At 52.6% G+C, this 20906-nt stretch overlaps 6 protein-coding genes across 6 annotated transcripts; 3 read left to right on the top strand and 3 right to left on the bottom strand.

Moving 5' to 3' along the window:
• Positions 1–451: 451 nt before the first annotated feature.
• HMPREF1120_02029 (cation transporter ChaC) lies at positions 452–1474 on the top strand (the record flags this gene model as incomplete). The annotated part of the gene is made up of 6 exons (XM_009156061.1): positions 452–578; positions 641–690; positions 749–753; positions 804–888; positions 958–1055; positions 1105–1474. The coding sequence occupies 6 exons, from the start codon at positions 452–454 to the stop codon at positions 1472–1474; spliced, it is 735 nt and encodes a 244-aa protein (XP_009154309.1).
• A 166-nt stretch (positions 1475–1640) lies between these two features.
• On the bottom strand, positions 1641–2339 carry HMPREF1120_02028 (nucleolin; the record flags this gene model as incomplete). The annotated part of the gene is made up of 4 exons (XM_009156060.1): positions 1641–1980; positions 2037–2143; positions 2193–2265; positions 2320–2339. 4 exons carry the CDS (start codon positions 2337–2339, stop codon positions 1641–1643), a joined length of 540 nt encoding a protein of 179 aa, XP_009154308.1.
• Positions 2340–5452: 3113 nt separating this feature from the next.
• HMPREF1120_02027 (uncharacterized protein) lies at positions 5453–7792 on the top strand (the record flags this gene model as incomplete). Its single annotated transcript, XM_009156059.1, has 3 exons — positions 5453–5628; positions 5679–5719; positions 5772–7792. The coding sequence occupies 3 exons, from the start codon at positions 5453–5455 to the stop codon at positions 7790–7792; spliced, it is 2238 nt and encodes a 745-aa protein (XP_009154307.1).
• Positions 7793–8897: 1105 nt separating this feature from the next.
• HMPREF1120_02026 (uncharacterized protein) lies at positions 8898–10862 on the top strand (the record flags this gene model as incomplete). Its single annotated transcript, XM_009156058.1, has 2 exons — positions 8898–8931; positions 9184–10862. The coding sequence occupies 2 exons, from the start codon at positions 8898–8900 to the stop codon at positions 10860–10862; spliced, it is 1713 nt and encodes a 570-aa protein (XP_009154306.1).
• A 760-nt stretch (positions 10863–11622) lies between these two features.
• Positions 11623–13491, bottom strand: HMPREF1120_02025 (MADS-box transcription factor; the record flags this gene model as incomplete). The annotated part of the gene is made up of 3 exons (XM_009156057.1): positions 11623–13161; positions 13217–13373; positions 13436–13491. The coding sequence occupies 3 exons, from the start codon at positions 13489–13491 to the stop codon at positions 11623–11625; spliced, it is 1752 nt and encodes a 583-aa protein (XP_009154305.1).
• Positions 13492–15835: 2344 nt separating this feature from the next.
• Positions 15836–19438, bottom strand: HMPREF1120_02024 (uncharacterized protein; the record flags this gene model as incomplete). The annotated part of the gene is made up of 6 exons (XM_009156056.1): positions 15836–15912; positions 15970–18569; positions 18625–18853; positions 18904–18997; positions 19046–19200; positions 19255–19438. The coding sequence occupies 6 exons, from the start codon at positions 19436–19438 to the stop codon at positions 15836–15838; spliced, it is 3339 nt and encodes a 1112-aa protein (XP_009154304.1).
• Between the last annotated feature and the right edge of the window lie 1468 nt (positions 19439–20906).

Below are 20906 nucleotides of genomic sequence, written 5' to 3'. Positions count from 1 at the left end.
GGTCATTGAACCCATGGAAGTCCTAAGCATTTCAAGTTCAGAGCTCTGCCAATCTCGATCAAAGCGTCCCGCCGTTCCTGGGCCTGGGAGGCTCGTCAAGGCCCGGAAGTCTCCATTGCAGATTCCGAGCAGCCGGCCGGCTCTATCTCAAACTTAGGTACCTGTCAGGTGCCTGTGGTTGGTCGCGGCACCTTCGAGTACCCAGGTACCACCTAAACAGCTTGAACTAGTGGCTACGCTTTCAGATAATTTGGCCACGTCTGTAGGTAGTTGTAGTACAGCTCATACATCATCCATTTTGCGAAAGATCGCAATCTAATTGTTTCCTCCCAACCTCCTCGTTTCTCAATTCTATCGTAGATCCAGCACCTGGTCCCCTTGCATCAGATCTAACGTGTACTAAGGTTGTCAGAGTTTCATCTCTGACCGAAAATTATGGGTTCCGTTGAAAATGAAGACTTTTGGTTATTTGGCTATGGGTGGGTTTCTCTCTGCGAACAAGTCAAACTCCGGCGCTCGTTCGAGGATTGACAAACTTGGATGCAGGAGTTTGATATGGAAGCCTCCGCCACATTACGGTACGGCACAGAGATTTGGTTGCTAGGTTGATAGTCAGTCAGCTGATGTCCTGTCAAAAAAGATCAACGCATTCCGGGCTACATTCGAGGCTATGTTCGTCGGTTCTGGCAGGTAGGATATCTATGACGATTGTGAGATATCAAGTCGGCACTGACACTCGATTTCTCAGGCAAGGTATGTCATTGATTGTAATGGCACGCGGAGTTATTGTTGAACATAATTAGCGAGGACCATCGTGGAACTCCTGAAGCTCCCGGAAGAGTTGTCACGTTGATTCAAAGGTCTTTCTGGGAAACGCTCGATGATCCTGTACGACACCCCCGGGCTTCAAGTCCTCGATGATGCCACTGCTTAGGCGCTCTTGCTGACCGTGAATAGCAACGTGATACTGAGGGAGACCGCGTCTGGGGTGTTGCTTACCATATTGTGCCATCCAAAGTCAAAGAGGTGAAAGAGTACCTCGATCTCCGCGAAATGTGGGAGTGCCACCTCGAGCCTCTTGATGGGAGTACTGACTTTGATCAGAAACGGATACAGTATTCAATACACCCCTTTCCACCCGGCGGATCCTTCACTTCCCGACCTACAATGTCTTGTGTACATCGGAATGCCGGACAACCCACAATTTCTTGGGGCGCTTCCACCTCAGGAGATCGCCGAGACCATCAATGCGAGTATTGGTCCGAGTGGGGAGAACAGGGATTACCTTCTGCATCTTGAACAGGCCTTGAATGAGCTGAGTTCGGACAGTGGCGACGAACATGTTACTGATCTGGCTCGCCGTGTTCGCGCACTGCCTCCGCCGGTTCGAGCTTCGTCCATGCCTACCCCTGAGCACGCTTTGAAAATTGTGAACAGCACCGAAGAGCAGGAAGAGGTTGAAAAAGAACAATGATTGTCGATGGCATCAATCTGGTCTGACAAATTTTCGAGCTCGCCTCTCAATTGTTCCCTGACTGGGCTTGCACATTACCACCTGCCGATTACCGATTTTCCCTGGCGATGGACAAACTTGATGGGTATCATTGCACAATCAGCGTGTCTTACACATCATCCTCGACCTATCGGCGATATGGTCCTTGTGACCCGTAGGGGTCGTTGCCTCCTGGAGGCTGGTTTTGGCCATACTGGCCCCCTTGCGGTGCCCCTTGTTGTCCTCCGGACGCTCCTCCCTGTTGTTGATATTGTGGATTGTATTGACCCCAGGAAGACGCATATGGGCCGCCGCGGCCGTATCCCCCGGTGTTCAGATCCCGTGGTTGAGATCCAGGCTGTGCGTACGCGCCTTGCGTCCCCATTGACACGGGATATCCACCTCTTCCAGCGAAACTACCTCCTCTGCCGCCACCGCCGGGTCTGCTGTCTTGTGCATGATCAACTCGAATCAAGCGACCGTCGAACCTATGAGAACAGCCGTCAATACGTAGTCAGCGCAGTCATTGTGGCAATCTTCTCACTGCGTGTTGTTCATCCGTTGCATGGCCTCGTCCGCCTCGGCCTTGGTGGCAAAGCGCACGAACCCGAAGCCGCGGCTGCGGTTGGTATCACGATCTTTGACCACGACCTGCATATGATGAGCAATGTTTCCACTTAATGGGTACAGGGAGCTCTACCGCTTCCTCGATATTGCCAAATTGGCTGAAACCTTCGTATAGCGTCTCATCTGTGGTATGCCAGGCGAGGCCTCTGTTGAGTCTAGGTGAATATCCTGCATTTGCAATCGTAAGGGAGGTCGCCTACCCGATAAAGAGCTTTGCCATGGTGTGTTCCGGAGTGTCAGAGCAGAGATGTCTTTGCCAAAGCGTTTTCCTTCCCCAGAATTAGACCACGAGAGCAGTTCTGATCTCCAGATTCACCGCTCAGTGTTGAGGGAGCCCTTGAAAAGCAATAGTCCGGCGGCGATGGCGATACAAATTCTATTGGCCGAGCGCAACAGAGAGATCATCCAATCTATCTTTTAGGTCACAAAGATGACAAGCCGATCAGCGAAGAGGCATTGACGCCGGCTTACTTTTGCGCTCAGGTGTCTGTTGTGACAATGGCATGAAAAGAGAAGCAGATGGGTGCAGCAAGTCAGGCAGGAACTCAAGATCAAGTTCCTAGGAGAATCACCGCTTCCACGTGCAGGACCAGTATCAAGGCAACAGGTGCGGCCCAAAGCATACAAGCGCAGATCAAATCTTGTGCAACTTTGCGCAATGCCAAAGGTCGAGTCAGGATACTATGGGACAAGCGAACGAGTCATCTGTAACGATTTGGATGGCATTAACTGCGTTGGAAATGTCCAGTCAGGCAGCCGCAAGACGATATTTCCTTCGGTCTATCCTACCGGAGGCTCAAGAAACAAGGCCTATTGCGACTACTGTCCCTGCAAGCGTGAGCGCTCGTGGTCTTGTGATGTCAGTGGGGGTTTGGTCGATGAGACCGGATGGTGTCAACGTGTCCGAGTCGTGAATGCGGGCAAGCTGGAGGCAATGCCAGTCAGGGTATCCGTGAAGAAATGTGTGGGCCGAGCCGCAACGCAGTCCCAGATAAGAACCGGTGGGCGCGACAATTCGGTCCGGATACAGCACCTGCTTGTGCTCCGCAATCCGGTCCCGGGCACGTCAGGTTCAGGATTGGGCACAAGCAGCTGTCACATCCAGTATTCGGGGAACATCTCCAGAAGCGCGCGAACAACAGGTTGACACAGAGCGTCGGCGAGAACTGACACATACAGCCATGCCTGCTGTTACGGAGTACACGCAGTAGTGTTCGATGAGACATCACTACTACTACAGCCTGACTCGCGAAGCAACGTCGGCTGAGAGCAAAGGTCAGCAGGAAAAAGGGTCCAGAAGGACATCCGGGTGCCGGCTGACAGAATCTGCCAACCGGGAGATGTTCTCCATGAGCCGCATAGTTGAACGCTCAGGACAGAGTTCACCGGGCTTGCTCCTCAATCGAACACAGCAAATAAAATCGACCGTGAGAGGTATCCTTCATCGATTGAGGCTCTAGCATAAGGGTACTGGAGACTAGGGTGATCTCAGGCACTTTTACTGGCACAGCTACGGGCAGAGGCACGCCCCGCTTGGGAGGGTTGACCCATATTCGGAACATGAGTCAGATGAGCATCTTGACGAGATGGATATTGAGAGCAGTTCGGACAATAAACTCTGGAAAGTCGGATTCCTTGACCAAATGAAAAAGGGAAAGTATCCACGCCAAGTTTGACGTGAAGGAGGAGGATATGCTGATGTCGAGGGAACCGATAGGATTGGAGATCGAGGAGCGGCCGAGCAGAAAAGGTCGTCGACGGTACAGGAGCAGGATGGAGAGGAGGGTTCGTGATGGTGTAATGGCGGTGATGGTGGTGGGAAGAAATGCTGGTGGTGGTGAAGGTTGAAAGATGGTTGGCTGCGAACTGCAAATGGATAGAGTTAGACGTCTGCTTAGTGCCCCGGTTGCAGCAGCTGCGCATTCAAAGCGTCCAGATACAGAGCAGAAGCCGGCACTAAACTGTGATGTACTGCAAGTCACGGTGTGGAAGAGCACAGGTCTGTACATTGTACTGTAACCACGCGTGTGCAGTTGGTGGCTGTCGGGGGAACTGTTCGAGTCGAACTGCTACTACTACGACGTTGTATTTCTTGCCTGCGGATGGCGAAAGACGCAGCGCAGTCCACGTTCTACAACTTCAACTTGACTCCCACCGCACTGCCATTTCGGCTGGACAAGTGTCCACACCTATGTACTACTAGTAGTATACATAGCTGAGTACCACTAGTACCTTAGGTAGTAGTCCTACTACTCAGGCTTTACACGGTCACATCTTTATTACTGCTCCTCCTCCTCCCCATATCTCATGTTACTGTAGGTGCCCTCTCCGCTACGACGAACGGTCCAGGGGCGGGTTCCTCATCCATTTCGTCTGGCTCGAGATCGATCCGCAGCCTATCAATACTCCTTCCAGACCTGTGCGTGGCCTTTCGCCTAGCATCACCACCGACCTTGTTACCTCCCTGATCGACTCGTCGATCCACTGCCTCTGTCGCTATTATGCACCGTCGCAGCCACTTCTTTGTGCCTCCTCAGCTAATCTCCTCGCCGTCGTCCATCACCTCCGAAAAGCCGCTCCCACTACTACCTACAACGTGCTCTGCCGCGGTCATCTGACTCCGTTGTTACTTAGGAGTTGGACAAAGTGAACTTTAGCCACCTTGCTATGAAGCCAGAACTGTTCCCCTCGTCTCGGCCGCTTGGTCAACGCTTGCTGCGGAGCTCTTGTTTGACCTCTCAATGCTCCACGTGGCCTTCTAACCACCGTGAGAGACTGTCTCTCCGTGCAAGGACAGTAACCCACGCTTTGACACGCAAAGCGTGTATCTCGGAGGTGTGTTCCATGGTAAGCCTCACTCCAGCTAGACATGGATTGCCGGTCACTTTCATGACGCTCAATGACTGGACTCAATCAGCAGTTACAGGAGAAGGGCGCGGTGGGCTTTCACACGCAATGCTTGATCGGGTGTTCTAGCATGCGGGGTGATCTTGCCGAATGTCTTGCATTCATCCCTGTAAATTGCCAATCCAATCCGCATTACTGCAACGTGCGATCTTCCGCCCTAAGATCAGGTCTTTAGAGCCAGCTGGGGACAAGAATACAATCTGAACATGAAAATGATCAGGCACATGGCAAGCTGACCGGCGCCGTGCACACACTGCACACACTCGTAGCCAACGCGAAAAATTTGTGCTGAAAGCCTGTCGTGCCTGCCCGTGAAGGTAGTTGTGTTTATTATAATACTGCGCATACTCGACCCTTTGGTAGTGGCATCTCCCGACACTGCATGTATCTCTGTTAGTGCCCCTCCGTCTCTCCAAACCGACGTGAATGCGTCTGTCCCAGTGGAAGCACCTAATGGACGATGGAACCGGGTTTGGAGACGACGAGCGTGTGACCAGATGGCTGTCCACTCTTCGAGAACAGCCATCCGATAACGATAAAGATGCCGTAGGCAGAGATCGTTCGAACACCTCTCGAGGTCCGAGAAAAAGATCTTCCCAATGGTAGGTCCGTCGCTTTTGAGCGCACGAGTCAGCACTGAGGAAATGGCTAGGAATAATGACTACCAGGATGAGGCCGTCAGGCCGTCAAGAAGCAAGTATGCGCGCCCTGGAGAGATCTTCAGCTCTAACCATTCTGAAAACAGAACACGCAGCTGCAGATCCAGTTGTTTCTTCTCGCTCTGGCCAATGTCTCGACGGGAAAGATGACGAACGTTCGAGGCGGAGAAATAAGAGGCAACGTGAACACACCCCCGGGGAAGACGACAATGGTCACAATACTCGAAAGAGAAAGCATGATCAGCGACGCCGGGACGAGAATGTACAGAGCCGACACTGCATGAGCACCCACCTGGAGGGAAGTGAGGTAAACCCAGAAAGCAATGTCAACGATACAAGCGGAAAATATGCTCGAAGACCACGCCACAAGACGAAGCCGGAGAGGTACGAGTTTAAAGCAGATACAAAAGAACAGAAGCGACCCGAGCGACGAGGAGCAGGGAAGGGCAGCATACCAGTAAAGGAAAAGTTTCAAGCGCCCAATGTTGACACCAAGAGACTGACCTTGAGGCCTCATACCGGACCTGGACTGTTTGCCAAGGGAAGGAGTTCGACTTCTTTCCCTCGCGAAGGAGTTCCCGATCTGACGTTTTCAAACATGTCCTTTCTTGAAAAGCGAGTTCGTGGGACTGCACAAACTCCAAAACACATAGAAAATACCAGGAAGTGGACTCACCGTGCCCCAAATGACGGGAGAGCTGAGTTCTTCTCTCAGCCGATCTTGTACGAGGCTGGAGACCAATCCCAGGCCTGGAGACACCATCAGCATACAAGCAGTGTGTCTTCCGCCGCAGAAGCTCGTTTTCCTGGACAACATTCGCGAGAGTCCCATAACCAGCACTGGCGACCCGACAGTAGGCTATCCAAGGTCCAGCATTACCGACAACCTTCCTACGAAGATACTCTCACCTCAAGCAGGACGACCAACGGCACCTACATCTCTTGGTCCATGTCTCCTCCGCGACACCTGGCTCGATCAAGGGGCCAGCAAGAGTGGTTGTTGGGCCGCCCAGCAGAGCCTAATATCTTCACCCCCATGAGAAAGGAGCATGGACAGAATGATTCTCCCCAACTTCCCAGTTCCAGCATAGCCAAGGAGCAATTCTTGCAAGATCTGACCACAGAAGCGCTGCTAGGAGGTGTCGAGGCTTTTTCACACAAAGAGAAGAAGCGGTACTCTTTGGATGAATTGAAGAAAATGGCGTCAGGAAGACAATCGTACCAAGACTCAAATCTTCCATACAAAAAGCAAGACCCTGCGTCAAGCGAAGGGGTAGCACATGAGCCAGGCATGCGAAACTTGTACCCAGTATCGAGCCGCCAGGATACCGAAGTCAAGGCCAGTGATGATGCGGGAAGGAGGGCCCAACTCCAATCCCCGATCAATATTGAAGATCGATCAGGGGAAGACCCCGTGGGACATGACAATGGTCGGCCACAAAAGCAAGACAAGAAGCCGACAGAGACACACCTGCGAACATCTCGTGTGCATACTTTGGCTGACTTTTGCCCGTCCCCGGCAGAAGACGCTAAGCAGTATCTCGGAGACATTACTAGAGGGCCCACATGTATACGGCAAGTCGGGCAAGAAAATGGTCAAGAAATGATCAGTGATAAGGGTTCGTGCAACGATGATGGACGGGATCCCATTCTTGATACACCGTTCCACCACCAATCTTCTCTGCCATGGCACAGCGTACCGACGTTAATTGACAAGTTCAACGTGGCCTCTAACGTTATTGCTGACTCACCCACTGCGCCTGACGAACTGGATGCATTCGATGCGCAGTTGCTGCAGATGGCCGTTGATGACGCCGGATCTCCGGAAGTGTGGAACATGGACGACACGAGCCTCGAGCAAATAGCAGTAGATCCGGAGAAAGTATGGGATCAGCCCCAAGTCTGGACGACAACTCAGCCAGATCGCCGTCTCTGGGACGGTTCGCATCAAACATCGAGCATGCTGCAGGAGCATGACCAGGAGCTTCCAGCGAATAGCAGAGCAATGGAGTACGATAGAAACGGGGTTGGTCATGCAGCACGATATTCTGTGGAGATGACCCCGGAGCCTTTCAAGGGATTTTCTCGGCCACGCCTTCTGTATTGAGTCGAGGCCGGTGGAAGGGCGAACAAAGGATGGAAAGAAAAGCGATCGACAGCTGATGATTTCTTCAGCCCATGGCACTCGACCGGAGACTTTTTGCAGCTCGCACAGGCAAGCAGTCGTCGTCCTATCATTTCAACAACAAATGTGTCATGGATTACACCCTGTTGGGGAGCCGCCTCCCATTGCACAGATTGTCCTCGTATCAGCTGCGGCATTTACTCGGCAACACGACTCCGGCACGGGGGTTTGCTTCAACTTCGACCGGTGATCCAAAGCATCTCCTAGGAGCAGAGAGGGATCACCTTGAAGATGACTGAGTTCCGCTCAGACACCAGACTTGATAAATCATGCTTGACCCACGCCGTGGCTGATGGTCCATTCCCCTTTACTAATCACTTTTCTCAAGAAAGCCGAAAACAGGTATATCCTGCAGGGGGTGGAAGCTGACATATGACCTTCATATCAGCCTGAGAGCCCTGTCATGATACACTCCGACCATATCCACGCATGGTCCATCTCCCGCCATTGCCACTCTTTCCGCTTCATACCTATCTGTAGCTTGCGTTCGCGATCGCTGTTGCTGTCGTTTCTTATGCGAACCATTCAGTCAAACAGTCGATCAAGCAGGTGATCCAATCACTTCCGAGTTGGGCGAACAGTTGGCCACCATCGTTGGCATCCAAAAGCCGCTGATCCGGAGTCATTGAGGAAACTTTGGGACCGAGTATTATATAAGTCTCTGGAATCAACACTCTCCTCTGCGGATTACTGCTCAGACTCTACACCAGTGACACAAGGCTTCAATCGCAGCCAACACAACAGAGTTAATACGCCTGGCAACTTGGTGACATCGAATCACTGGGGGCTCTTCAAGAGAGAAGAGGGTAGGCAGGCTAAGGCTGGGAAGCACAAAGCAATATCAGCCTCAAAGCGGACGGAGACGAATCAACCGTGTTTCGCAGCGCAGGACGAAAGCTACAGAACCCGCGTCCGGAGCGTCGAGGCCTACTGGGCCTTCACCATCACAGACCACAGCATAGGTGTCGCCGGCCAGTACATTTCAAGCCCTGCTTTACAGTGCTAGAAGGAAAGAAAGGAACTCAAGATGAGGAAATTCATCAGGTATCTCCAGGACCAGGGTAAGTCATCTATTATGAGCTGGGCGTTAATGTTGCTTTATCATGATCTTCGCTCGGTACCAGCGTCAATATTCCACGGACTGGGACAGGTACAGGCGCTGGGTACCATATTAACATGTGTTCTTGGGTCAGCCTGGCACAAGTCTCTCCTCTGTTCACTCGTGTATAAAATATCCCCCTATTCATCCATTTCTCAAAACATTACATCTTACTCCATTGACCACAATCTAATCTGTTCAATTCTACTTAAAGCCGTCCAAGCCAGCGAGCAAAGGCACTCGGGCGCCGCTTATTTGTCGCCCGCGACGAAAGAGCCTCAGCAACGGGAGCACCACCACACACCGTCACAGTTCAAAGCGCAACATACCGCACACCATCAAACGCGAGCGGGACATCCCAGCACCGCCGCTCACAGTTTTCCTGCCCACACGTCTGCAGGAGGGCCGCCGTCTCCACCGCAACCGCGGAACTCAAACGGTCAACGAGAGACACCATCTCCAGATATTCCGGACCCTTTACATCGCAACATCACCCGTCATCAATATGCTATGGACAACATACTGCAATCGTACGAGATTTACATTCCGGAAGCCGACACGAGCCACCACGGCCGAAGACATTCAAACGCCCCCAAGCAAAAGTACTGGGTTGTGTACATCCATGGAGGATATTTCCGCGACCCGAGCGTAACCTCGGCATCGTTCTATCCTGCCCTGTCGCAATTGGTGTATTCTTCTGACCACCATCATCTTCATCTTCCTCATATACATAATCCATTCGAGCATCAGCGCCACCATGAGGACGAAGACGGACAAGAACACGTTACCAATCCTTTTTCGGATCCGAGACACAGATACGGAGAGCTGCATGACAGCCACGATAGTGATATCGAGGACGGCCATGACGACGAAGACATAAGGCCTTACATTGCAGGTTACGCATCCATCAATTACCGCCTCTCACCGCACCATCAAAAAGCACCGCAGGACCCAACCAAAACCCCAAAATATGAGCTCCGCGACGCCCGTTGGCCGGACCACATCCATGACGTGGTCCAGGCAATCGCTCATTTACAGCAGAAATATGGATTTGGGGAGAATTACTTGCTTGTCGGACACAGCGTGGGTGCCACTATGGCTGTGTTGAGTACGCTTTCTAGAGGGAAGACATTCACCAGCGGGACAAAAGCTGCTTCTGCCACGCCTGCACAGGGTGGAAAGAGCAGTAAAGGCCGACGAAAAATCCGATTCGGAAAGGCGAAAAAGGGAAACACAGAATCGAAGAATGACGACAAGGGCAGCAATGGCACCAGCGATAGCGACAGAAGCAGCAACTCCAGTGGCGACGAGCACCCCGCGTCTACCTCGTCCAGCTTTGCTGACATCGACCCTCCGCTAGCCGTCCTCGGCGTCTCGGGCATCTACGATTTCGAATACCTCCACAAGACATTCCCTTCGTATATCGAATTGACGAGGAACGCGATTCCCAATTCCGAGGATTTTGCCCTTGCCAGTCCTGCGTGGTACAGTGCTGATGAATATGCTGAACTCTGGGCCGGCGGCGGCGCTGGAACTGGAACAAAACTACCATCCGAGGCAGGAAGTGGAAATGGACCGCAAACAGATCGACGACAAGGAAGACGAACTCAAGCCCAAAGCCGAGCCCTGATTCTCGCCCACTCGCACGACGACGGCCTCGTCGACTGGTCGCAAGTCGAAGCTATGGAGAGGGTATTTACCCCTAGGGGCAATACCGTCACCGACGATGGCAACGACAACAAGATATCCGTTGAGACTCTCGAGATCAAAGGTCAACACAATGATATCTGGGAACAAGGCACCGAACTCGCCCGGGCGATCCGTCATGGTGTGCGAGTCATGCGTCGTCTCGATTCGCAACATGATGATGACAATGACAACAACGCACAGTGATCAAAATAGGTGCGATTCGAATCTATCTGTCTGTCTGTTCGGGGGGCTTTTCTTTCCCGAGCTTTTATGCAGGCCATTAATGTGCAACTTCTATTCAATTGTTCGTAATTGTTACAATTTTCCTTTGCTTCTTTCTTCGCCTTCTCCCTCCTGAACTATCTGGGCAATATTGGAATCACTGTATGATGGAGTCAACGCTAATGAGGAGCATGGAAACAATTCAATATACCGTAACTTAGTCCCGACCCCCAGAGAGCGATTACTAGAGACAGATTACCAGACATCGCAAGTGTCGCCTAGGCGTCTGAGACGTATATAGGGGTTGGAAAAGTGTGTGACAGCAGTAAGAAGAATCAGATTTCAAAATGACCTTTTTGAAAAGTCGTAACGTATCCAGAGAGAGAGAGAGAGAGAGAGAGAGGTGCCGCACCTACTCTCAACCTGGCAGTGTTGGGCAGGTTACTTCACTTCGGTGCCCTGCCCATCGCATCCCATCCCGAGAACGAATGAATCCAAATGTACGAGTCAAATTAAGGCCAAATATAAATTAGCCTCGTCAAATCCGTTGCAAAACCAATCCGACCTCCAAAAACCCAACCCATGCCTCCCACGCTATGCAGCAAATATCTTTTTCAAATCAAAAATCAAAAACACAAGTTCCTGGAACAGCCTCGACACAAACTCTCATCTCAGGTCAAATAAGGGGTTGTCCTGCTTTCACGGCCGTTACTTTTTCATCACATTGTGGAATTGGAATCTATCACGTTTTGACCTTCTTCGCGTCTCCCTCTTTCTCTGACAGATCCACGCTTCCCTTTCGTTTCTCGCCATTTGCTTCATTTCCCCCTCCATCACGCCCACCGAACCCGATTCCCTTAGAATCCTGTGGAGTCGGAAACACAAGCGGGCTGGGTAAAACGGCCGAATTAAGACCGCCGTTTCTACCGGACTCGTACCACTCGCTGAAGAAATTGCTCGGACTGGGCAACAGATCGTTATTCATGTACCGACTGGGCAACGCGGATATCGGGGTTTCAATGTTGTTGCGATTGTCGTTATACGCATCGCGGTTTTGGTTCGAGGTCGGAGGAGGAGGACGAGCAAAGGGATTGGGAGGTCCACTTGTACCAGCCGACATGACCGCGGACGCACTAGGTGAAGGCGGTGGTAGGACGATATGGTCGGCATTGGCCCTGGCTGGATTTGCTGATGGTCCAGCCGATTGCGAAGGAGACCCTCCTGCCGCTGACTCGTTGTCCTCCGCCTCAGAGGGAATCTGTAGGTTTAGTTTGGGTCGTCCTCCCGACCTGGACCCTGATGTATCTGTCCGCGGTGGAGGAGCAAATTCGGGAACAGCGGTTTGGGGTCTGCTGGGTTGAGAGGTTGGCCGGGGGACAGAAGGCACAGTAACACTGCGCGGTGGCGGCTTGATATCGGGCGGCGACTCGACTTCTTTCTTTGGGAAAGTCCTTGGAGGATCTGGTGCGCCAAAGAAATGCTGTGCCAGCACCGATCCCCCCTCATCTATTGGGGTGAAGATGCTTCTGGATTTCGACTGACCGTGTTTAGGTTGGGGTGGACTAGATTGTTCTGGGGGCCGCAAACTTTGTGCATCAGGTTGGGGTGAAGCTCGTGGTTGCGGCTGGGGTGGAGGTTGAAGACCGGGTTGTGCGACTGGCGGAGGTTGAGATGACCGTCTTTGTTCCTGCAAGTACTGTTGATGGGCTTGCTGCATTTGCTGATGTGATTGCGGCGGCGGCGGAGGAGGTGTGGGATGAGGGTGCTGCTGCTGCTGTTGGTGGTGTTGTTGCTGATGTTGCGCATGTTGGTGGTGGTGCGGTTGAGGAGGATATTGTTGAAAGGGAGGCTGTGGCGACGGTTGAGGAGCCACTGAAGGAGCCGCTTGGGGATTGTAGACGGACGGATTTGGTACATAAGCAAACCCGTTTTGAGGCGGAGGGGGAGTTGGGTGAGGATGTTGCACGGGAATAAGATTGGAACTACTGCGACGGATCATATTCTGAGATGCCGGTCTAGATATCATATGCGGAGGCTGAGGAGTGGCGTGTCGAGGTTGAAACATGCCATTAGGCATTGGAGGTGAGGCGGTAGCCATGGGTGGTTGAATATGCGCAAACGAGTTATGGGGCTGCATATGAGGCACCGCGTGTTGTTGAGGAGGGAGAGATTCTTCCCGGCCCTGGGTAAGGTGTTCTTCCTCCTCGTCCTCATCGTCGTCATCATCACCACCTTTGTTCTTGAAGTCGGCCGGCCCCTTGTGTTCGTGAGGTTGTCCATACTGGGACTAACGTTAGCAGCAGATTCGCCGCAGATAGGCTAACAGCAGAACTCACATATTGGTATCGCCGTATTGTTTCATTGATATCTCCCGAAGAGAACTCGTAGAGCTTCTTGTTGTGGCCGAAAATGATCACTGCGACGTCGACAGAACATAGGACCGACAGCTCGTAAGCCTTCTTGAAGAGGCCGCCTTTTCGCTTGAGGAATGTCCTAGGTCCACAGTCAGCATTCAACAAGTCGCAGCACAACCGTGCGGCCCCAGGATAACATACACCGAACGATTGCGATCATCCTTTATAGCTCTGATTTCGATTTTTCTGCGGCCCATGATTGTTCAAGGTATTTGCATCTGAGTATATTCCCAATGACTTCCTTCGGCTAACGACACGCTGCCAAAACAGTTTCGTGTCAAGGATACCGGTGGCTGGCCAAGAATGAGACCCGGAAGATGAGACAAAGGTTGACTCGCGGACAATGAAGGTGGTCGAGTTACTTTGTCGCAGATCCAGGACAGTAGGCCCAGGTCGGACGATGAGACGAGAATTGGCTTTGTCGCGGGACGGGAACGGCGACGGGGCGGGGAGGATATACACAAAGACGCCGCGGCAATCCAACCACACGACAAGCTTGTAGCCGGCTAGAGACGTAGATGAATGGCAGAGCAGTCGCTTGAGGCTCTGCTCTATACGGATTGGGATTGGGATTAGACTGGATTGGATCGGGCGGGTATGTTTGCATGCGAGTGCGATGCGATTGAAGGGTGTGGTGTGGGTATAGAAGATGCTAAAGATAGAAAAGAAGGAAGAGAGGGAGAGAAGGGACTGCTCTGGCGGTGATGATTGAGGCGTGCGGCAGCGGCAAGGGCAGCAGCAACAGCCACAGCAGCACTGCAGCTAGCAGCCTGACGTCCTAGTACTAGCCTCCGCGCCCCTACCAAGTACTGTGAAAGTGGGCTAAGGAGGCTGCCAGTGTGGAAAACCGGAAAATTCAGTGGCGGGCACCGCTGGCCATTGGCATTGAAGCTGGCAGTGCTACTCACTACTCCTACTGCCAGGCTGCAGTACCTAGGTAGACGACCGACCGACCGTCGTCACTATAAGGCCCGCGGGGAACTCCAGGGATCCCTAGGACTTATTATGACCACTACACTGGCCGGAATACTTCCCCAGCACGCCTATAGGCGCCTCAAGGGCACTTGAGCCAGATGCGCTTTTGTCCCTTAAAGACAGGCCGTAAACATACCACTTCAGTTCCAGGTACTTTTCGACAGCTTGACACTTTATTGTTCAGGTACTTCGTCAGAAAACCTCCATAACCATCCTGGTTACAGCGCGTACACGTTACCGACCGTCGAGGTGCATACCTGGTACTTCAAGCCCATGATAAAACAAGACAGCGCGTAATGTAGGTGCCTACCTTAGGTACCTATCTGAGCGTCTGTACTTCCCAGCCATACACCTCGGCCACCACGCGCTTTTTGTTCTACAAATGGCCTCGCAACCGATTCAGAATAGTACAGTATATAAAGTAATTGCAGTCAATTTGAACCGAACCCCATTTCTGAAGCGCTATGGGTGCATTGGACATCAAGCTTAACTCGGTACGACATTCACATATGCGGCCAACGTGTCAGCGGATTTCGGCATCTAGCAAAGCATCTCTCATCAGATCTCTGACATGCACTATAATCCACTGTTGCTTCACTACTATTGGCGAACCACACTGCAGGAGTTGACGTGATGCCAGTGAGCCTAACGTAGGCCAGCCGCCTCGGCCCCCAAGTTACTATCTATAGACCGGGCCTAACCAGACGTGTCGGTATCTTCCTACTCACTCTGGCCCATCGTCAAATACTTCTACAACAGAACACACACTGTACACTGCAGAAGCATTCATAGCCCATATGCGCTGCAAGAGTGGAGGCTAGATAGATCATCTGCATTATTACCTTATGTACGGACCACACCATTTGACGCATTAAGGTAGGCCTCCTCGTTTTCTGAGCCTTGCCATACTAGTCCCCTTACCATCCTCTGCTTCGCCTTGTTGTCCGTACCGTTCTCTGCGTAGGTATTCCCCTGACCTGAGCCTGACAGACCGAAGCCTCGCGCTTGCATTGCCGTTTCTATATATTTCAATTCGATACTACCATGGCCAGGGTCGATGTGGTGACCATTTGACCAGGATACACAGACCCTTGGACCCCTTGCTTTCTGCATTCTCGGATCAATTTCAAGCGAATGTTGGAAAAAAGACAAAACCCAACACAAATTGCCTCAACCCGGAATTAAAGTGATGTGCGGCGGCTGTGTTTTGATTGCCGCCCAGAAGCTCGAACGAACGAAGGAAAAACTGGTAGTGTTATGCTGCTAGAACGCTCATTCGATCAAGGAAGACGGTGACATAAAAGGAATGGAAAAAGACTTTGTCCAGCAAACGCTCAGGTGCTCAGAGGGTATCTCGCACACAGATACGACTCGAAAACTCCAGATCCCCAAGAGATAACGCCTTGCTTTGCTCCCCATACGTCGTGTTGTGAATGGAAATCCAGCAAAGTCGCAGGTCGAAAGTCCCAAACGACTTGTGTTTGAAATGATTGTTGGTAACCACGTGTGCAGTCAACGTCTTGCAATCGTGGAACTGTTTGGGCGGAAGGAACTGTGAACCCAGCTCTATCGTCGGGCGCCATCCATGTTGCCGGTTAGCTCGGCCACCCGTGCCTTGATCCGGGCCACTCGTGATTCAATGGCTGTTGACATGGTCAGCTTTCTTCCTATCATTACACTGCTTACGTTGTCAAACTTACTCTCTTCACCACTTGTTTCACCATCGTCAGTTCGAGTTTCGGTGCGGCTTCGAGACGTCTGCTCCTCGGATTGCCTTGCTGCCCTCTCGGCAGCATTCCTTCGAATTTGTGCCCATCGATCGGTTGGGCTCACTTGGTGTGTCAACGCTACTTCGTCCTCGTCTTCTTCATCCACCGAAGTCATGCTTTCCACTCCCTGAAATGACCGGCCCGAATGTAGGCTTGCCGGCTCGTATTCCATCTCTTCGCCAGGGGTCAAAAATGCACTCCGCGGCGGTGTGTCTGCCGGCGCAAAAGCAGGTTGGTCCAGCAGTGGGCCTTGATCAAACGTGGAGAATGCTCGGTCGGCATGCTCTCGCTCGTTTGTGTCCACACGCGATAATTGATCGTATTCTTCATCTCGCCGTATCATAGGGGGTGCCGGGACTTCCTCAGAATCAGTGTCGGGGTCAGCAGGGAGCTCTGTAGGTGGGGGGAACGCTTGAGGAGCGCTCATCTCCACTTGAGACGCTTCATTCCCACTAGGAGCCGCTGGTGCTGCGGCTTGAGGATTAATAGTCGCAAGACGATGGAAATGACCCGGACTCAAGGGCGGCGACGTGGGACCATCTCCAGGCAAAGCAGGCTTCCCCTCCAGTGCGCGTCTTGCGGCAGCAACAGCAGGGTCATCAGCATCCTGTGGAGCAGAAGATTCTACCGCAGCAGGCTCCTGCACTCGGGCTTCTTTGGATCTGGATCTCTTATTTCCAAAAAGCCTACGAAATCCCGTCTTGTTCTGTACCGGAGGTGGTCCCGCTGGATTCTTACTCCTCGACTTTCTCTGTTCGGGTGACTTTCGCTGTACATCGACCGACTTACGTAGCTTGGCAGGGTGATGTTTTGGTGCCTTTGTCTCTGATATCTCCTGACGTTGCGACGTCTGCGTCTCCGGGATATCTGGTGTTGCTGAAGGGAGGGGAACGTCAACTGCGCCCGGAACAGCAGTCTCCTCGACATCAACTTTAGGCTCGACTGGAATTGGGGCTGGCTCGACGACAACCTCCACAGGCGGCGTGGCGACGGCCTCGACCGGTGGCTCAGCCGCGGTAGGAGTCGCTGCCATTGAAGGAATCTGTTCGGCCGATCGACTCCTTTCTAGCTTTGCAGGACGTTGTTGTCCAGTTTCTCCTGGTGGGAGTGGCAGGTCCTTATTCTTGCTCACCACCGAGAGGGTAGAAGTAGACCTACTGATTCCAAGACCCTCTGCAGGCAGGGATAACATCTCGCGCGAGCCTTTACCAGCCAGAGTGTCACCCAGGTACTTAGCCCGAATGGTCTTCTTGTCGTACTGGTTGGCCCACTGAAGTGCTGGAGACGCCTCATCCTTAATGAATGGACCAAGAGTAAAGATGCTGTTTGTTTTCGACGGGGCCATGAAATCCTGCGTTCGTCCTCGTCTCGTGGCCACGGCAGCTTGCTCCGCTCTCTCTTCAACCTGTCGTTTCCTGGACAGCTCCGCTGCTGCCTGTTGGATCTTCGCTTGCTGATCTGGAGCCAAAGTTGGCCTGTGGCTTGTGTCGAACTGCGGCTCTGGAGTGAGAAGACTCTTCTTACTTCCAGAGCGTCTCCGACCGAGACGACCTCGCTTGGTGGTAAACCCCAGGAACGTCTTCTTCTCTGCGATGTATGCGCCAACAGCGGGTTCGGGTGCCGCACCTTTGACCTGTTCCTCCATTACCATCCATTGCCCATCAGGTAACACAGTTTCGATGAGAGCACATCGACCGAACACAGCTTTTCTGGAGGTTGGCTCCTCGGACGCCAAACTACTGATCCAAACCCACCAGAAAGAGTCGTCCACATTTATTCTGGTAATGCTCGCCAATTCTCCAGGGTCGAGACTTGGGTGAGCGTCTAGATTCCTTCGATGGGACTGCGAGCTTTGACCACGTATCATAGTCGACTGAATAGGTGGAAGAATTTTGTCAGGGGGTAGGAGAATGGGAGCGGGGGCTTTGCTGCCATTTTCATCCGCAAATCCTGAAGATAGAAAATCCGCCCACGATGGCGTGGTTGGCCGAGCTAGATCTGCGTAACCTCGGGGCCGCACTGAAGGATGGATCGGTCTTGTGGCACGAGGTCTACGGACGAGTACTCCGTCGTCTTCCTCATCTTCATCTTCGTCTTCAAGGGAACTTCCAAAACCAATGTCTTCAAATCTTGACCAGGAGGGATCCGCCAAACTGGTTGATGTCTTCGCGTTGGAGACGTGAGATTGGTTCGTAGAAGAGATCGCTTTCAAAACCCGGCGGCACTCATCGGTGAGCGCCTCGACGGGGTCCTCATAACTCGCGAATCGTTGCAGAGCTCGATCGTCGTCTCGGTATTCGAAGTTTTTCGCTCGTCGCAATAATGCGTACGGAGTGGGTGAGACTATGTCAACAATCATGACCACCTTAGTGACCTCATTTGAAAGCAACGCGTGCTTTGGGGGATACTCCGTCGAGTTGAGAAGTTGCTGGAGAGACCGAGGTAGGCCCAGGATACCGCTTGTCTTGCCTGAATCGGGAGATAACGAACGCAAGTAGGCGAAGAAAAGGTGTGATGTCGCATCGGCGGCACTATCGAAAGTCAGCGGCATAACTTACAGACAGTTCAATGACGGGCATCGTGTACTTTGCCCAGGACTCATATCCTGATTCGAACCCTTTCCCAGTGTCGTAATGTTCGAAAGCCCACCAGCCAGCATACCGCGAGAGTTTGTGCCCTCCTAATCCGTTCGCTTTACCGTGTGCTGCCACGGCGGCTAGCAGGTCGAAAAAGTCTTGGATGATCTGTAACCGAGCAGGGGAATCCACGCCCAGTGGAACGAACGTGCTGAAGGCGTCACGCGCGAAGCCAGAATCTGAAGAGGTCAGCAGCTGAGACATGATCTTGGGTGGTTCACGCTGGCACCTTTTTCCCCTACGCGGAAGCCTTCATACACCTCCCAACTGACGACTCCACCAGGCAAACGAGCCCAGCACCATTTCATTACGCTGATTAGCACCTGTAGCCGCGGTCAGCGCATCATAAGCTTTGTGAGACATCTACATACCATCGCCTCAGTCATCCGTAGTTCTCTTTCCAAGACATCCCCTCGTAATGGATCTCGATCGTGGGGCGGAAGGAAAAAGTTGCGCACAAAGGATCTGGCCGCAGAGGGATCCGAGGAAGGTCGGAAAGGGAGGAGAAGGAACGGTACATTCAGGTCTAAGAGTGTGTAAGACGCACGGCCATCTGCCACTGTCGGCTGCGAACACTTACCTCTCGACTTCAACTCCGCTGTGCACATGTGCAGTAACTCAGACACCTCTTCTGGATCGACTCTTGTTCGAAGCCAGGCGTCGGACCATTGTACCTTCTTGTGTGCATCTCCATTCGCCACGGGCGCAGGGGCCTTCTTCGATGCAGCATCCTTGCTTTTGAATACTTTTGAAAAGAACGGCATGCTCGAATGTGAGGTCGAGACTGGAGGGACGGCTCCCGAGACCTCTTCTCATCGACTCGGTGACCAGGTCGGTCAATGGGGGAGGAACGGTGTGAGGGTTGACTCTCGGCGAGCCAAGCAAGGGCCCTGAGATGGTAGTGGGCGCAATGCGAGATGTATGCAAACCGGGTGACGGTCCTGACAGTCAAAAAAGTTGCATATGCCAGTCGTAGGTTCAGGGGTCTATCGGTTCGGGACGAATATGAGAGCGGAGAACGGCCACGGACCACAATTGGCAGGGTGGGTTTGAGAGGGTGGGATCAACAAGAAAGCGATAATGCAAAGGAGCAAAAGGGGATGGGTGCATTCACTTTTGCAGTACTGTAGGTAACTACAGCCTGCTGAAGTCGCTGGAGGGCAAATGAGTATTGATGAAGGGCATGAAACAAATGATAGAAAAGACCATCCGCCCAGGCCGACCGCTTTGGACAGGGACAGCCACTTTTTCTTGCAGTAGCAATAATTAGAATTGGAAACAGGAAATCAACGATGATGAGGTGCGGACTAGACGCGACGTGTCGAGCCGTGAGTTGAAGGACGAGCCTGATCCTCTAGCGTGGTTTGCACTGTGGTTGCTAGCAGTAGTACGTTTGTAGTGGGAAAAGTGGGCGGCAGATGCCAGCTGAGGCCTGGAATTGTGTGCAGTTTGCAGCCTATAACGCTTGCGAGACGGAGGTTCTGCTGGCGGTAAGGGACCTACCACGACACTGACAGCTCGGGGTGACAGGGCTCGGGACCAGGGTGATACCCGTGGTGGAGGCTGCCTGTGTCTCTTTGAGCCTTCCAGCGAACTCTGAGAGCCCGAGGACTCCTAAAGGACCTGCCCTAAGCCTGGGGTTTGGGGCTCTTCCGGCCCAGCGCTTTCCTTAGGGCGCAACTCAGCTCTCCACTCAACTGCCTCGTTTCCGTTGGGCGTGTCTCTTGTTTCATCCCGGCAACACCTGGTCGCTGCTCAGACACTGTTCCAGCCAGGCAGAGTCATCTTACCTCCCAGCCAAACAGCTAAGACTACGGCACTGATCACCAGCAAATCCTCATCATGACTTGCTCTCCAACTGCACTCCCCAAAAACGGACCCTGCGTGGCCACGTCGGTGTTCTCTGCGGCTTAGGGTTGCACCTAATTTGCACTTCCCGGCCGCTCCCCGTGGATGTGGCTTGGAATACCCTGTTCATCGGGGATCTGGGCTTCGGTTCCTCTTTACTTGACCTTGGCTTGAACAACGTTCTCAATGCTAACAAATCTTCATACCAGATCGCAGATGGTCACGCAGGCATCCGAGCGAGTTCTCGCGAGATCCCACACAATGTATGAAACATGACACTTGAAACCAACACATGAGAGGGTACAACCTTGACGAGAACTTGAAGTAATAGTGGGAGAAGGTTGGGCAGGGGTTCCTGGTTACGCAGCGCTCAAATGCAAGCCA

The sequence above is a fragment of the Exophiala dermatitidis genome (genome assembly GCF_000230625.1).
Source record: "Exophiala dermatitidis NIH/UT8656 unplaced genomic scaffold supercont1.2, whole genome shotgun sequence".
In the NCBI taxonomy this organism is placed as follows: Eukaryota; Fungi; Ascomycota; class Eurotiomycetes; order Chaetothyriales; family Herpotrichiellaceae; genus Exophiala; species Exophiala dermatitidis.
Note: the sequence above shows the minus strand (reverse complement) of the source record. Positions and strands in the feature narration are given on the sequence as shown.